The sequence below is a fragment of the Schistosoma mansoni genome (assembly GCF_000237925.1).
Source record: "Schistosoma mansoni, WGS project CABG00000000 data, supercontig 0278, strain Puerto Rico, whole genome shotgun sequence".
In the NCBI taxonomy this organism is placed as follows: Eukaryota; Metazoa; Platyhelminthes; class Trematoda; order Strigeidida; family Schistosomatidae; genus Schistosoma; species Schistosoma mansoni.
In genome coordinates this window covers 25,322-44,386 of record NW_017386139.1, presented here as the reverse complement: position 1 = coordinate 44,386, position 19,065 = coordinate 25,322, and the positions used below count along the sequence as shown (strand labels likewise).

Here is a 19,065-nt window from a genome sequence, read left to right as displayed (position 1 = left end):
ATTTTATACTAAGCTTAAATGGTTCTCCTACCAATTTATTCCAGAAACCAAGGAAAGGCATTAATTAAAATGCATTGAAAAATCAACTTATTAAATGTCAGTTGATTTAACCCAAGCAATTATAAAAAACTAGAGGATTGTTAACATTTAAATAAGATAGTTCTGAAACTACCAAGAAATGGTTATTCTACTTTTCGATATCGAATTCATATAATCTGAAAAGAGTGGGTTTCAGTCACAAAACTTTAGGAATATATGTACAGGATCTGTCTAGAGAATTCACAAACTGAGCCAGTAATTCTATTTTTAAAACTCCGGAAAAATTATCAGGTAATCTGGGAAATGTTATGGGTGTTTTTGGAGATATAGCACTACGGGAAACATCTTTTAAAAAGTGAACAAAGCTATTCGATAATGGTTTTGGAGATTGAAAAGAGGGTGGAACGCTAAGACAACTACCGATCTCCTGTGTATTATGATTAATAGTTCCCAGCCTGGTTACTTGTTGAAGAACTAAATTTAGTGGGATTATTTGTTCACATAATTCTAGTAAAATGTCAAAAGGAAATACTGGGAGTGCATTTTTAGACATGGAGAGCATTTTAATGAATCCTAGTTTCATACACCCCAAATGTTGTAAAATAATACTTTCATAACCATTACTTGACCACCAGTTGAAAGAATGGTAAAGATAATTGACCCCAGTAACAGGAATTGGAGAAGGCTGTGAAATCATTCATATATATAGATATATATACTCCTCTCTTTCTTTATTGATTGAATAAAATAAAAGCAAACGAAGAGTATACGGTAATTGGTGTTTTCAGGGAAAAGTCACACCATCAGTTTTTGACAATTTTTAAAAACAGAGAATACTTTTGAATATTAAGACGTTCTTAAAAAGCATGATTTAGAGGGGGCGGATTTCATTGAATTTGTAGATTTCTTTGTTTGTATATGCAATGACTGAAATACAATATGTATGTTTTCATGGAAAAGCATTGCAAACTGAAAAGGTAGACAAAATATTCCAACGCAATGACTGAATTTAGCAATGCATTTAAAAATGTGGAATTCCGGAAGATATACTAAACCAAAGGATAGAAGTTAGGCAGACCGTTGTATGTTATGCTATTAAAAATGAAGCTATCGATAGCATAAGTGTTTCTCGGTATGAGTGTAGTAATAAAAAGTAGCACGAAACTGACACAATGATAAAAATAATGATTATAGTCAGAAACTACCTAGAACAATCATTTCAACGGAGTAACATGGATTAGTTTTATTTTTAACTTCTTATCAAGTTTTTACAACTGTAGTACATTAAAACCAAAATTAATAAATAAAATTAACAATCGACCACTACTCGACGCGCATAACCTATTTTTCTTCTGTGCACAAAAAATTTGTTCCCATGCTACATAAAATTAGGGTTTTGTGGTCGGAATTTGTGTAAAATTACCCTACATATTTGAACTCTTTACGGGGTCTGAAAATACTTGAAGAATGAGTAGGAAAATAGTTCAATAAGTGTAACCTACTTATGAGTAGTTGAAAATGGTTTATAACATTTCCAAAGAATGTTAATCATGACTCGTTCACTTCCATCGGTTTTAAAACAAACTCTTTTACTTGGTAATAAAAACTAAATATTTATTTCTTAGTTATCCAGGATGAACATACTGCTAACCTATCCATTATAACATTGTCTGTATAATAAGTTGTAATCATCTGGAAGGTCTTCAGCATATTTAGATATTTAGAATTGACAAGAAATTACATATTACATTTTTACATAAATGTGATGAAATACCCAAAGATTCTCCTTAGTTGTCCCTGAATTATTACTAATTGACCAGGAACGATTTAAATGATAATTTGCAAAATATATGATTATTATAGTATTGATTTTCTCAAATCTCTAATACTATTGTCTCTAACGCACAAATGAAGTTACAGTTTATTTAATAGTAATATTTGAGGAGATAAATACATTAAAAGCAAATGAATAGGAACATAATACTAATGAAAATAATCTGGAGGATATCTGTTTATATGATTAGTCCCCTATGATGAGTGGGGTTTGTTAGTAGAACGGTAATAATTGTAATAAGTTATGCATTTGTAGACTTTTTTGATCACTATGTAAAGTATATGCTCGTCAGTGAATCTAATAGACATTTAAGAGTTACTTTGATACTATACCTCAGGTAAACTACTTATATTTCTAACAAATTAACCTCTATCAGCTTATATAGACAGTTAATTTGTTACTTATTTCGTTCCATTTATGGAAATGTTCTCGTCACACAACATGTCAATTATCGAATAATTAACTGTGATTGATCGAGACCATGAATCGACAAATGCTAGATCACCATTGGAAACCTGGAAACACTGTATGGCCGTTTCGTCCTAGTATGGGACTCCTTAGAGGCGCGCATCTATGATCCCGCGCACGAACGCCTAACTTCTAGACCAATGAATCGGCATCCAATGTTGTTAATGTCTAGCTTCAACCAATCCTAGCAATCGCGCGACCATTTTCCATTGTCTGATGTAGATACCTGTCTCTACCTGACACAGATTAACTCCACTGATCACGGCTTCTCATTGGGACTCAGAAAATTACCTCACGAAGGCAGTCACTAGTGAGCGCATCGTGCTTTCAGGTTTTCAATGGTGGTCTAACATTCATTGATTAATGGTGTCAATCAAAATTTAACAATCTCCACAACCCCATCCTGATAACTAAATGTTAATCGAATAAATACGGAGAGTACTAGTAAACGAAAACTTCTCAAGCCTAATATCACTTGTTAAGTAGAAAACCTTCTGGGAATTGTTTTATTGTCTGTTGTGCTGTCATGATTCAAACAACAGGACTACTATAATCTGTCCGATTTACATGGCACTTATGTTTAATGAAATTAAAGATTGTAGAATAAAGGATTAATGAAGATCTTAAAAACGTCTTATGTTATATTTCCAATTCTATACAAAACTTGTGGACAAGTTATGATTAAGAACACTGATACGACTTCTTCAATTGATAATAAAACTACAATTGACAGCTTAAAAATTAAAACAATACTTCTGAAACAAGGCGGTTGTATAATCCCTCTGAAGTAACGAGATGGATACTAACATAATTTTAGTAATGTGTTTTGTTGATTATTAGTGAACTATTCATACAAGATAGTCGGATATACCGAACAAATATCATCAGTGTATAATTGGTTATAAAACACTGTGAGTGACTTTCCATACAGTTTTTTCAGTTGTTTTGAGACAATCATTACTCATCAAGATTTTAAAGCTAGATTTTCATAAAATCATTGTATATAATTGAAAACGCTTGTACTTTCTAAGCCAGATGGTTTGTTCAAATATAAAATCCGAAGAGGACTACAGGCGACTTAGTAAAATGTTTACGATTGTAAAACTGTAATTACAAAAAACTGCAAAGTTGTTGGCATAGTATTCAGTGATACATTTTTTGCCAGCGAATAATACAATTTGTTGTAACCTAGTGTAGGACTCCTCAGCAGTGGCCATTCACGATCCCACCCCGCGAGATTCAGACCTAGGACCTATCGGCCTCGCACGCGAACGCTTAACCTCTAGACCACTGAGCCGGCATCCAACGGCATTAGTGTCTAACTTCAAACAACCCACGAAATTGAGCAACCGTTCACCATTGTCTTCAGTAAGTTACGATTTCACAACAGACTCGGTTGGACTCATGATTTCAACCATAAAACTACCAAAATCTCCACAAAACCCCCCTTCTGATAATTTATTATGAGTCACACATTCGCAAACTTATTCATACTTGGAATTTTGGAGAGATTAACAGATATAAACACTTCTAATCAGGTGTGTAAATAAATATATGATTGCAATAATAAATAAAACACGATATCGCGTTTTATGTTAACCAGTTTACTTAATTATAAACTGATCAACATTGTTATTAGGCATAACAGTTCAATGAACTGTATACGAATTTAAGGCAAGCGTACAGACGAAGATATTCGATAAAGAAGATGTGTTTCGCATCGTTGACTTGGGTAAAATTTCGCTCACGTATCAATCAACGCTTTTTATGTACATATAATTACGTGTGTATCTGTATTGGTCTTTGAGTGGATGTTAACGATGAAACTGAAGGACTTGTGTTGTAATTTTTTCTGTTTTGTATAATTAGTTAATAACAAACATTATTGTTCCTGTGTTCTTGTTGCTAAACACGTGTGCTTGGCGTCTTTTTAGTTTACTGAGATGTAATGTGGTGAATGAGACGCTTTTTAAATAATATATGTACATTTAAGATTGAACAATTCTATTGAGGTGATGATTAATTCACTTTTAGCTTCTCTACAACTATGTAATATTATAATTTAAATTAAGGTAAAGTATGTTAGTTCAGTCACATGTTGAACTGTTCGTGCTATGTTATAGCTCATTCAGATGTTAGATTTTGAAAGCTATGATGGTGTAAATGCTTTCAAACCATATTATGATCTTGATTTCCACCAAAGGTTACTAAGAACCTTAATGAATTTGTAGCATTATCTATCAGTTGTGATATTCTTGAACTATTTTTGGGTTATCATTTGTTTAAGATCTTTTTCTAACAAGATTATTTGATTTCTTTCATACCTATTCGAATTACAAAAACACAGTCTTAATAAGTATTTAACCGAAATGTTAATTATCAAATCTCGTAAATATTTACCTTGAGCATCATATGATGAACTGTTGTGTCAAACTCGTTAATACTAACTGCTTTAGAACCAAATAATTAGCCAAGTGATCAAACCATTCTCAAAGTATCAATCAAGATTTTTTGCTTGTCATTCATATGATATGATCTTTTGTTTGTGTCAAATAAAAATATTTAGTAGTCATATGTCTTTGTATAACCCTGAAAAAACGTGACAAAAAGTTAAACATCTTACTATAATTCACTTTGGTTACGAATCGTTGAGGTTTCACAAAGAATTTTTTCAACCAAGATCAATTTCAGTCTTGAAGTGCAGTCATCAAAATGATGAGACAACACAGAATTTCTTTTACCTCTCCACTTGAGACATCACTAGTGCGTACAATCAATTTCGTAACGTATTGGACTTATGCCATTCAGGTCTCGTGGTAAACAGGATCACTTGAACCACTATTTGAACTATACTCGTTTTTCAGCATAGTGCTACCCCGGAAAATTACGTTGACCAGTGCTGCCTGATTTTAAATGTTTATTGTTCTTTAGATTGTGATAGGACAATAACTTGAACTTAAAATTAATTTTAAGTAAGTAAATACCTCCATTTAATCTATTGTATAACAGACAATGGTTAGATTTTATATTTCCGGTGGATAAAGACTATTAAAATTTGAGAAAACAGTGGGTTTAAGAATGGTCGTTTATGGTTACCGACAAACACAACCTAATACGAGGGCACAGAAAAACCTAATTATTGGAGTAACATTTCTCAGGTTTTACAAAAACTGTCATTGACACATAATTCATCGTTATCATACCAATATCCCTGGTGATGTTTAAAATGTATTTTCAATAGACTAGGCTCAATGTTAACTCCGCATACAGCGCTTAGAAGATTAATGTCGGTCCCAATCCCACACAAAGGAGGAGGGTTGGGCATGGGGTCAGCATCTCTATCCCGTTGAAAACAACCTCGCTAAAAACACTGACCAGAATAAACAAATTAAACCATTTAAATTCTGCTCTTCCAGTTCAAGGATCTCCTTTCAGAAAAATTATGATGACTCATGATGAAAGTCAAGGTTCTTCCAAAGTCACGAGGTCGATGACCTCTCTAACAACCAGAACAACAATTAATATAGGTTCATGGAATGTTCGCGCAGTGTGGGCAACCGGAAAGATCAATCAAATGACTTTGGAAATGAGAAGATACAAGTTGACGGTGCTCGGAATCAGTGAAACCCATTGGACTCAGACTCGACTGAAAAGCATGGATTTGGGAGAGATGCTGTTGTGCTCTGATCATGAAGAGAGAAATGCTTCACACACTTAAGGAGTTGCTCTGATGTTGTGCAAAGTTGCATGGAAAGCATTTATAGGATGTGAATCTCAAGACAAAGGAGGAAGGGGTCATATTAAATGTCATCCAGTGTTGTGTACCCATCAACCACAACAATAAAGACGATAAAGATGAGTTTTGTGAGAGGCTGCAGCCGATCGTAGAGAAGTGCACAGGGTAGGACGTGGACATCCTAATGGAAGACTTGAACGCCAAAGTCGGAATGGACAACACCGGATATGAAGATATCATGAGACGAACTGAACTGACTGGGAGAAACGAACGAGAATGGAAAGCTATTTGCAAATTCATATGCCTTCTACAGAATGGTTGTAGGTGTCAATGTATTCTCACGCAGACGCATACAAATTCACTGCATGGGTCTCACTGGACCACACCACATTACAGAGAACCAGATCGATCATATCTGCATCACTAGGAGATTCAGGTCAATGGAAGAGATGAGAGCCAGGAGATGAGCTGACATGGCTAACTACAAGATAGTTCTACTGTATCGAGCTGAAACTTGAAGAACTACTACAGCCATTATCAAAAAGGTACAAGTATTTATAAACAGTTGTCTACATAATATACCGAATTCCGTTGACAGGATACCATTAGTAACAACCTACTGTGCAAGAGAACCATCCAGCTTCCAAAGGAACAGCAAACTAGGAAAGACAGTTGTGGGTGGGTAGGAGACATTTTGGGGAAATCATCAAACTGCACTACGAATCAGGTCTTAACTTGTAATCCTGAAGAAAAAAGGAATAACGGTGGACTAGAGAACATTTCACCCTGGAAATTCGAGGCAGACATCAAAAAATGAATAGAACTTGAGAACAAAAGAACAGCCGAGGACAGAGTTGGTTGGGAATTCCTGGTCGGTGGCTTATGCTCCATGAGGGGTAACAGTCACAAGTAAGTAAATAAGCTGAATGTTAGACATTGTTGGTTAGTATTGTAATTGAAGTGTTAACACCAAATCCATTTTAATCAACTAATTTATCAGGATAGATTGTTTTAAACCACACGAATTATCTCCGCATATATCAGTCGAGAGTATTTTGACAGAAAACAAAAATTAATTTGACATAGAAGTTTATTGATAATTTTTAATATTTAAAATAGATAGCAAACATTTTCTTACTGTAATACATTTGCCATACTTTTGTTTTACTGAATTATGAGACCTTCGTAAAACGAGCACATACTACCGATAAATCAACTGATTGTTTATTCGGTTAGTAATAATAGTAATCTTCAACAGGTGGTGGTCCAGTACAGTGTTTGACACATTCAAACATTTTTTGTACACATGCTTCAATTAGTGGTTGTGTTGTTGCCTGTGCTTTCTGACATTTATCAGCTTCTACTCCGCATTGAATTGTACACTCAATACTTAGTTCTTCAGCTATTGGCATTGATGTGATTACTTTGTGAGTGTAGAATAGGCTGATAATTAAAAGTTGTACCCAAAATACAGTTTGAAAATGCAACATCTTATTTACGAAAATTATCTGTTAATAAAAAATAATAAAGTCTCAAAGTAGATTTTATAAATCTTTTTCACATCAATTGTTTACGAATTAAACAAACCAATTACTTGTAATTCCGTGAAAATTGGGGACCAGAATAATACCATTTTTCCTTTAACTTTCAAGGACATCTCAGTTAGTCCATTCAGGTGTTGAGTTGAACTTAGCACGTTATTTGTGATGATTCTATTGTTAACTCATACATTAAAATAAGTTGAGTTAAGTAATTTCTTAAGTGAGAAATTTCATTCCACAGAATCTTATTACATCTATTTTTTAGATTGATTCAAAAAGAAACCATTTCCCTTCATATCAAATAAACACTAAGTTCTACTTTTCCTGGATTTACTTCTAACATAATATAAACGTACTACTTCTTACACTGAATTATTTAACGTTTTCAAAAAGTTGAGGTAGGTAGTGTTGAGACCTAGGAATGGTTTTTTCTCTTAAAAATATGAATAAACGGAGATCCTCTGTAAAACAAAAATTAACAAAGTTTCGAACGGGTTATACTCATAGAATAATGACTGTTATGTGTCATTATACAATTATTTAGAAGAAATTGGGTTCTAAATAATAAATATCCGGTTTCGGCATGTAATCTAAAAAGGAACAACAAAAATCAATCGTCTAGCTAGTAATGATATATTTATTGGACTGAATGCATTTTGCTTCACCGACAAAAGGTCTACTGTGCTTTATTGGGATAGGAATGACAACATATGAATCTGAAGGTAAAAATCCTATTATAAGAATAAATCAATTACTAGTGACCTATTTAATAATAACTCCCGGGTAAATTATGCAATCAGTGATGCATCAGTGACATACAGATATTTGAACAAATTTCAATATCGTGACTCAAACGTTTTCTCGTTGAGCGATTTTGTTGGTCTGTTAATGTGTGCATCCTCAAACAATGTAAAATTTATCAAAAATCATCAAATGGACTAACTACATTTTCATTAGGAATCCCGAGAGAAACCGATTTGGACTGATATGAATAGGTCTCTGTATCAGTTAATATCCTATTTTGAATTGAAAAGTCAATGATGAATTATAAAAGATTTAAAAGCTGTGTAAAAATCCGTAAACATTTGAATTTATGTATTTCTAAAGATATATATATATATATATATATATATATATATATATATATATATATAGATTATATCTTGATATAATCGTGATCGTTCGTTTTGATGGAATTTACTAAAAGCTTACTTCCAATCATTAGAAAGATAGTGTTGGTTAGAAACTGTATTTGGAAAGACAGTGGTATACGAAATATGTTTCCATTTGATAATCCCTCTATAGGAATATGCCAGCAGAGCAAATCTACATAGTACCGAAGCAAAATGAGTAGAGCTGGGAATTGATAAGTCATTTCCTTATCTTTTGGCATTAAAAAATCACCACTTAGACATGAAATAACTTAATGTCATTTGTTACATGAACTGGTGGTCAATAACTGGGTTTTTCTTCATTATTGCTTTTCATTAATGAAGCCATCTTCTAAAAGATACATTTTAGTATAAAGAAAAAGGTGGATGCAAATAAAACACACTAACTAAAAAGAAACGATATTTTGTTACTGGTTGATCAATACTGACTCTTACTGGAACAGTTTCAAAATAACCATTTGTAGCTGTCCTTATTCTTTAGTATATTCCACAATATTATATAATTATAGCGTTACTAAAGGGAACTTATTCAATTTCTGTCTGTTATTTCTGTTTAATAACAACTTTGTTATCATATGTCACAGGGACTGGAATATTCAGTTTACATAGTTCATAAACATTTTGAGTTTCACATTTAAAACAGAAACAACTTTTAGATGAACTACAATGAGTGAACATTCAAATGTGGCAAAAATAAAGAAATTTTTCTCCATAATGATAATCGACTGGTTGGGTAGGATTGGTAGAACATAGTAATGAATGAAATGTGATCAAGTCGCCTTAAATTATTTCTATATCAAAATAACTTTAATGAGATGATTTCTTGTAAAAAATAAATGTACAAATTAAGTTAAACAGTTGATGAATAGCACTGTTTCTATGATCGCATTTTGTTTCCCGGACTATATGAAAAAAAATGAAAAAAAGGATTTGGAACTCTGAAGAATATCTAACAGTATATAAATATTAACAGACGACTGAAATAAAGCATGGAGAAAAGTTGGGCAAAATTCTTTATTGTTTAGTATTTTCAAACTTGTTTTAAGGGTTAGTTCACCTATTTCATCAAATAAAGGTTATTCACACTTATGAAACGATCTACTAAATCACCAGTGACATAAAATGTTGGCTTTCACTTGGCTTGGTTTCTTATTTTTATTTTGCATATTTATTTTACTTTAAGATAAACGTTATTTAGTTGGTCAGTTTGTAAAGGTTAGTTAGCATAGTAATACGATGTTCGTTGTGAACGGAAATCAGCTGGTGAGCTATCAAAAATCAGGGAAAATTTGATATTACTTTCCTCCTAGATAAGAGTTCTTTCTCAAAAGGAACTGATGAACCCGAATTAGACTGAATTCAAGGCTCAGATTTTACATCTTCAATTTCAAATAAATCACCACTATCGAAATGAAAAAAGTAACTCACCAATCTTACTCACTGATAGCCACAATATACAACAAATTGATTGTTATTATTACTTTCTACTCAGTGGATTTCAAATTATAATCCTCACCGTGATTGTATGTGTGAGTCCTTAGGTATTCACTAGCACCTAGTCCATAACTAGAGATAAGCAGTATTCTCCTGTGGTTCCAATGGAGTTTAGTAGGATCTAATGGTGTCATGGTACCTTTAAAACTCTTATTTGCTGTTTTTTGGCTTATATATTGCATAACAACACTCTGTTAAATATTTGTAATTAGAAAGCTTTTACTTTAATAAAAAAAGATCTGTCTTACAATAATGAATAGCGTTAAGAATCATACGGAATTATATGATTCAAATAAAAATAAACTCAGTTGGTTTATCATTATTGCTTTATCGGATTATAGATGCAATACAACTGGTTGTTAACTCCAATTTAATTTATGCACCTTCAATGTTTCACTTTCCTCTTCTTCATATGAATTAGATACATGCAAGTAGTTATTTTCTGCTTCAAAGTTGATAGTCTCTGACATACGAATACAGAAGAAAAAGGTAGAGATTTCGGATTATCACTAAATTAAGCTTAAGCAAGAACAGCACAATACAACTGAGATTCTAAAGTGAATTATGTGGACAACATGAGCTGAAAACAATTAAATCTTGTAACTGAATCTAGGGAGTAACCCCCAAGTATAATGAATGTTATGAAAATGTTATGACCAACGTTTGATCATATTATAGAAAATATCTATCTGTTTCATAAATACAAACAATCCTGGTAAATATTTATAGGTTTTGATTCATTTTCGATCCATAATCATTTTTCAAAAGTGACTATCCTCAAGAAGGATATCTTAAACATCTAGTAGTGGTCCATTACCTATATCTGAAAGCAATTTACAACTTTGATGTGAATTTCTGAAAATATAATGCTCATTTGCCAGAATGAATAAATCATTTTCAAATATTCTTTGATATAAAATGAGTCGTAAAATTACTACTTAAAGAGGAAAAGAACTTGATCTTTTTATTTATTTGATTCCATAAATAAAATACGCCTACTCATTTCTATCTAGATCAAGCTCGGTATTGTGGACTGTAGGTTTGCCTTTGGGAACTTGTTTTAATTTTTTCGTTAAGCAATCAGATTTTTTATATATCACCCCAAACTTATGTTATGATGCTAAGCATTCTATTCATTTATCATTTCAATTTCATTTTACTATTCCTTTAAGATTGAAAAATAAAAATTCATAAAAATAAGTTTTTTTTAATGATGCTTTGAAAAAGATTATTCGAGAGAAATTCAACTTCCGTACAAATACAACAAAAATGTTGAAGTTTGTTTTATTAAAGTCGTCTTTCAATTCGATTATTGACTACATAGAAATGTATTTTTGTTTGAAGTAGTTGTTTCAGAAAGTGGGAACCAGTAAACAAATGTGCATTAATTAAATTCTAATCGAATAAATACAAAACTAATGAAAAGAAATCAGTTATTACAGAATAGCCCTTCGTATTATATCTACACAGTTCAACAGTTCCCAGTCAGCTGTGTTCTAGTGTTTTGAGTTTGCCAGTATCTGTCGGTAGTTAGATACTTTTTTCCCAACAGACTTATAAACATTTTAAGGATTAGATGAACCAATTTCTATTCAAAGCTGTCAACGTTAATTAATTTAATGAAAATTTTTGATATGTGTAATTTTTCAAACATGCTACCTTTGTTCTGAAGTATTGGAAAGAACAAAACTCAACAAGTTGTTTAAAAGTAACACGAAGTTCACTTAGGCTGAGATTCAGCCATTTAAATGTTTCGTGACGGGTGCGATACATACGGGTCCTGGTTTTGATGATACACAAAATTATGATTATTCACAAGTGAAATATCAAAAAATGTAATTCATCAACTGCCTGCTGCTAGCTGGTTGAAATAATTTTCTGAAGAATAACAGACCAGGATGAAAAATATCTCTAAACTAAATAATTTCTAATACCATCCGTTTTAAATATTTATTTGAATAAATTATCAAAGAGAATGATCTGAAACATAAATTGCCGCACATTTTACCTGTCCTACATGCGGTAAAATCCATCTAGTTTTATTTTTATATAAACGTAATATTTGTTTGTAAGCAACAAAAGGAGTATCACTACGCGCAAGCAAAGTACACAAGGCATTTATTACATCCAATTAGTGCTAGATAATATAGCTACACATACTTCCTGGACCTCTAGAATATGAACTGTAATTAACACAATATTATCAGTCTGATTGTAACTAAACTTTCGATTTGGGAAATATATATATCATTTAGATATTCACATAATCCTTGTACGTTGGGCCTGTAAAAAAGAGATTAAAATAATCAATGGAATACAACAGCTTCCGAAAAATTACTTTCACGATTATATATTGTTTTACACAGTGTGCAAATGTTCTCTAGAAATCATGGTAGTGATTACTAAGAACGTACGACAGATTACTATACATTCAACTTATCATTATTTGCCTTTCGTGATAGTGAACGTCTTCTTCTTGTCATAACTAAAACCTACAATATAGCTGGAGGTATAACACCCTGTCTACTTCGAAGTTAAACACTGATTTATTTTCAAAACAAATGATTGGTTTAAATATTTAGAAAAAATAATTCATTTGAGTTATTCTTTTAAAATAATCCTTTCAATATTTGACAGTTTAGTCAATTGAAACTTTAATTGCAAGTTTGAAAAAATTCTCCTGTCTCATCTGTTCTAATTTTTTCTGAAAAATAAGCACTGAAGTAGGCGAATTTCCATCAACAAATTTTAAAGTAAACTTATTAAGTTTTAAGGACTATAATAAAGTATCCCTGAATTCAAAAATAGATAAACGAAAAGAGATGTCTCAAATGGTTATTTTTATGAATTTTTCGAGTTAACAGGGCGGAGAACGTGGATTTCGTTCTACACGACTAGTCAAATAAGGCTTTTTCCATTGTTAAAAATAGAAACAAAAATATTTGGATTGTTGAGACTATATTCTTTCTCTAGATAAAGGTTAATCGATCACATAGGACAAGGTTTAAAGAAGGTGACTTCGATAGTTCGTAACTGACATGGATGTACAATAACCAATGACTGTACGACTACACCTTACCGTTTTAAATTGCATACAGAATAGTCATAGTTTCATAAATTCTATTAGCTTGTATAGATAATCATGTCTTTTAATGACTATTATCAAATTAATTTATAATCAACGTTAAAAGCCAATAGTTTTGCAAATTTTTTATGCAATGCCCATAAAACGAACTGTGATTAAAGTTGTTTAGTTTTGCATTTCGTTACTACGACATGAATAAATTCTTATTAGCAAACATTTTTAATTAGAGGCTGTTTTAGTCGAGATACAAAACTCAGCCGTTTAAAATCGTTACAGAGTACGTTAGTAACATTTACCTAAGGTAGATTAAATACTCTACATCTGGTTTAACTTGTAATAATGAATATTAATAAAGACTAAATTTCTTCATTTGAACATCTTGATTGTATCATATATTCACGTTGAAGATCGTTTGTTAAATAATAATAAATTAAAAATTTTCTCTGAAATCAAAGTAAACAATATCATTTAACGGAAAGTTGACACTTCAAAAATTAATCCAGCTGGATAGAAATGTCAGACTATGAAGTTTTATAACTAAAGGGGCTCATCAGTATACTTTGGAGACATTTTTTAAAAATAATGATAACTTCTCAATCCTCAATTCAACTCTGATAATACAACAATACTTAATTATTGAATTATGTAAGACAGTTATTTGATTCCATTTAAGAGAAAAGGTTTATTATTATTCTTGCATTGCTCAACAATAATGAGTTGATGTTCAGTCTGAGTTCGATGAAGAATGCTTGTGGATGGCCTATACTCCTCCCCCATGGGGTAACAGGCGTAAGCAAGTAATTATTCAACAAGTGACTTATTAATACGACTGATGATTATTAAAAGTGCTTATGTTGAATATTTCATAACTATAATGGGAAATTGTAAGCAAAGATGGATAGTGGCTAGCAGTGGAATCTAGGACGCGCATTTCGTCCTATTTGGGACTCAACAGCTGGATGTACCAGTTGCAGTCCTAAACATCAATGGGAAGATTCAAACAAGTAATACTAAGTGAATATAATGGGAAGTGTTTTCTAAACTGAAGATAGAAAGAATCAATTAAAAACCAGTGTTTATTGAGTAAAAAAACGGTAGGAAGTGAACGAATAAGTAAGTGACCTAGGTAATAATTCTCATGACCGTAAATTCGTGTGTAAATTTAGTTAGAATTAAGCGCTTGCTAGATAATATAATGAATAATAGTGACGAAAAGACTTAATTTTATTAAGCACGTTAATTATAAAAATTTTTTTACAAAACCAGCTATGTGAATCAGTTCAATCAAATAAGTGTTTATCACTTCGATAAATCATACCTTTTAGGTTTTTTAAATTGAAAGTATAAGGTTGGTGAAAATCTTACTTCAAGATAAAAGTTCTAACAACAAAATTGTACACTGAAACGGTCGTTTCATCTTAATTTAAGCTTTCCCATAAAATGCAACCAAGACTATCAATTTGTGGTTTAAATTACCTTCAACTCATACGAAATCTCAACTAAATCGAATAACTTTCAGAAATGATCTTGTAATCGTTAGTGAATACCTTCAAGATTATTTTATTGATGACTTATTGGGAAACTATGAATTGTGAAATCAGTGGAAACAAGAGTATGCCAGTTATCCATCCACGACACAGGTTGATCATTAGGCTCAATTATGAACTAATGGAACATGTGGAATACTCGATGCTGGCTAACTGGCTGAATGTTACTGTTCATTCTAATAAGTCCGAAGGATTTTGACTTAATTTTTCTGGGTCTTGGTTTATCATTTTCAAGGAGTCCTAGATTATAGCGAAAAACACTGCTAGGGTTCCACCATTTCCAAAGATCTTATAGTCGTGGTATTTTGAAATGACGAATTAACATATATCTGAACAATATTTTGTAAACATACGAGAAAAACGTATCATAGTATTTCGGAGAGAAATATACTATTCGATAAAATACATGCTGTAACTCTAAATTGTAACGTGGATCATGATTTCATCGGCTACTTTGAAGTAATGCTCAATGAACACTCACATCATGATTTACAGAATCAATTCAATCACTTTTATCGAATTTTCTACTAAATACACCCTTATGGTAAATGTAAAGATTTTTCACTCATAAAGGACACACTTGTTTAATTAAAAATACCTCGATAACTTCCAATGATATAACATTTACTATACTATTAAATATAACAACTAATATTTCACATGGACGAAAATATTCCCAGGAGATAGATTAGGATTTTTAGTTTAGTACAATGAAGTGCATAGTCATACAAATAAATATGGAATACATCAGAACAACTATATTGAAAACTGATTTCTCGTAGTAATTTTGTTTATATATAATACTGTCTGTATGAACAGGTAAGTGTTCTTGTCTCTGAAGTAGTGTCTTGTGTTTGAATATTGAGAGAGTCATACGGTTCCTCGGGGTTGTTGATACACTTTGACAGATCATCATCGTTTTCCTCACTCAACTTACATTATACCTATTCTAAAGTAACCTCTGAATTTCTTTCAAGGAATATTAAAACATTGTCATACATGTATTTTACTTAACAAATTTATTTTCATGTATACATATATATTCTGTATTCGAAAATTTCAGATCTTTTGATTTATATTTATCCCCTAGCAACATGACCTTTATCAGCAGTATAAGGCTATCTAAACAAATTCCATTAAAATAACTAGAAAGTATTTTTCATAATTGTCTGACATTATTTCAAGAACCACTGAAAACGAAAATACAATGAATAGTCGTTTTCTAATCGTTTTAGACTCCTCACCGATGCACGTGGACAATCATTTACATAATCGAAGTCAGTAAATTATATCGTCACTACCCTTCCAGATTTAAGTGATCACAATTTCCGATTTGAACTTGAGTGTCAATATTACACGCTTTATCAGGTACTTGTTCCAGCAACGATCTTGAAATGTTGTCTCAAGGTAACTGTAAAATACTTGAATGTTCTGTTTAAACGGGAGTTGTTCTTCAAAAATTATTGGTTCATTCATCAATGAACATAATATGGATTGATATAATATGAGGTACCCTAGGAGTTGCAGATGGTTTCATGACATCAGGCACTTGTTAGTTTCCGAACTACTGTTTTATAAAAATTAACAAACTCGGAACATACTTCGAAAAAGATTAACGATACCGATTATATAAAGGCTAATATGTTCTGCCACTCACTGTACAGAGTGAACCATGTAAAGAGGAATGACATATCTTACTTATAATTTCAGGTTTCGCTTGATAATTCTTGAAGACATAACAAACTTTATGAACATGCTGTTCAAAAACAGAATACATTAAAAACTCTTTTTTTATTAATAAATAACTACATACTATAATTCATTTTTGTATTGGTTTAGAATCCTATTATCGATGTTTAGGACTGCAGTTGATCAGTCACTTATGGGCATGTGTGTATCCTGTGCGGATTGCCTTGATGTTGCCTTCAGTAACAAGCATTATAAGCAGAGATGGATAATGGCTAGCAGTGGAATCCAGGACGTACGTCTTGTCTTATTATGGACTCATTAGCTGGATATACCACTTCTAGCCAACATCCAACCCGACTACATATTGTAAGTTCTAAAGAGTAAAAATCATTTATTTTAAGAAACTCAGTGAATAAGTGGTCATTAATCAAAACTAATATGTGATTTCTTCAATAAGATACTACTTACATGAGAAGATACGACTTTATCAAATATTTTCAAGTATGTGTGCTCCGAAATGTCTTTTTTGCTAAATTAAGTCTGATGACTACTTAAATATTAGTTTACTCTTGTATGTGTGTATGAAACCTGAAAAGCCTAATAATCACTCAGATAAATTTGTAAACATTCTTCATTTATTCATTGGATTTAAATCATCTGATGGTTTATGTTTCTATATATTTTCTAAGTACCCTTTTAACCAATCAGATGGGTTTACAGAAAATACAGGTGATTTAGGTGAAATACTTTTTCGTATATTATTTTTACTCTTATATTTTGATAACTACAAATAAATTAGGTGTTACAATTGAAAATCTGTTACATACACTGATGTTTTGAACAGGCGAGATTTTCGTTCTTATCTGTACAGTTTTTCATTACATCCTTTATTGCATACCAGAGAAAAACAGAGTGCAGTCGATGTTGGGAATCCCGAAAGGGCCTTGTCTGTGTAACTGATCCGAAATTATTTCAGTAATTACCTTGAATCACCAAGGATTTATGAAGTATTGCAATGGTATAGTTAGATGGTAAATTAAACTAGAAAATGAAAACTGTTTTAACTTACTGCTTTGAGAGAGTTTAGAAAAGCAATGGATTCATATAAATAAGTGGGATCAATAAGTATCAGCATTGAGCTTAACAAAATAATGCTGGCTTGAGATATTTTCAAAAGTAAACTTCAAGCTTGGATGATTAATAACTACAGAAAATGTATGATATAAAATATGTAGAGACAAACGAAGTAACCAACAGAATCTCCCTAAGAAAATATTCTACAACTCATCAGTTGAAACTTAACAACAGCTTTGAAAATAAATCTGCTAGGAAAAATTATTCTGATTTCAAACCTATCTCCAACTATCATGCATAGAAAAGATCTCATCATAATTTTGATCAAGCCAAACAAAAGCAAGTGGTCTATATACTACTATTTCGCTTACGTGTTATCTCAACCGATTCGGTTTGAAGAAACCAGCTACTTTAGATACCAGTCGTGAATGTATGCTTTTCAAGGTTCCATAAAAATATATTGAAAATATTTTTTATCCTTCATTGCATTATTTTAAAAGCTCGCTTCAAGAGAAATTAGTACCATTCAAATGCCTCATCTTCATTTTAACAAAGCAAGTTTAATATAAAAATGAACTAAAAGAATCAAATGCGATTTTGTGCAGCAGTATTTCTTCTATTATCCATTTTTTCTTTAACGTTCTTGCTAGCAGTAACTTCCTTGAAATTTTATCTTGCATAATAACATGATGTCACCATATTTTGAAGGAATATATATGTTGTGTCAACCGTTCAAAAATCTCATTTGCCAGGATAAGATAATTAAATATAAACCAATAGACTACACACTTATTTTCTAGAGGCATTTCCATTAGGGCTACAAATTTTGGGTTTGATTTCATATGGTATGGTGTAGGTGCATGACTGGATAATCTATAACGAAGAGGCCCCTACTTTTAAGTTCAACACAGTTTTAGATTATTCGCCAGCTAACATCAGTTTGTGGCATACTGCATCTCAAAGAAAATATTCATGTGAAGCAAATTCCGACCTAAGGTTTCCCCTTGAAGTTGCTGAATAGTGAGGAAAACCCTGCTAGCCGATTTGGTTGGTTGCAGAGATCGAACCGATCATCCACTCTGTTGTACCTGATCAACCTTGGTTCCATACTTGAGGCTTACATAACAGCTAGGACTACCTAATGTATATGCTTATGTATAAAAATCACAGAAGTTCTAGGATCTATGTAGTTCAAGTACATAGGTATATGCAAAGGGTATGCATGAGGTATCGTACAAAAGGAAAAGTTGAGCTGCGAAAATTTCCGCCTTATGTTTGATAAAGTCAGCGGCACATTTACCAGGTCAAAGACAATAAAAAGAGGTGGTAGCAAATACTAAGGAGAGGCGACCATCAAGCTCCCCTGAGAAAGTCTTTTACATATAT

The 19,065-nt window shown here is 32.0% G+C and overlaps 2 protein-coding genes across 2 annotated transcripts; both read right to left on the bottom strand.

Annotated features, from left to right (window-relative positions):
* Nucleotides 1-235: 235 nt before the first annotated feature.
* On the bottom strand, nucleotides 236-592 carry Smp_194290 (hypothetical protein; the record flags this gene model as incomplete). Its single annotated transcript, XM_018790587.1, has 1 exon — nucleotides 236-592. One exon carries the CDS (start codon nucleotides 590-592, stop codon nucleotides 236-238), a length of 357 nt encoding a protein of 118 aa, XP_018647404.1.
* Nucleotides 593-7,278: 6,686 nt separating this feature from the next.
* On the bottom strand, nucleotides 7,279-10,699 carry Smp_194280.1 (hypothetical protein; the record flags this gene model as incomplete). The annotated part of the gene is made up of 3 exons (XM_018790576.1): nucleotides 10,668-10,699; nucleotides 7,412-7,585; nucleotides 7,279-7,380 (listed from the first exon to the last, which is right to left on the bottom strand). Exons 2-3 carry the CDS (start codon nucleotides 7,565-7,567, stop codon nucleotides 7,279-7,281), a joined length of 258 nt encoding a protein of 85 aa, XP_018647403.1. The 5' UTR covers nucleotides 7,568-7,585; nucleotides 10,668-10,699.
* Nucleotides 10,700-19,065: the final 8,366 nt, after the last annotated feature.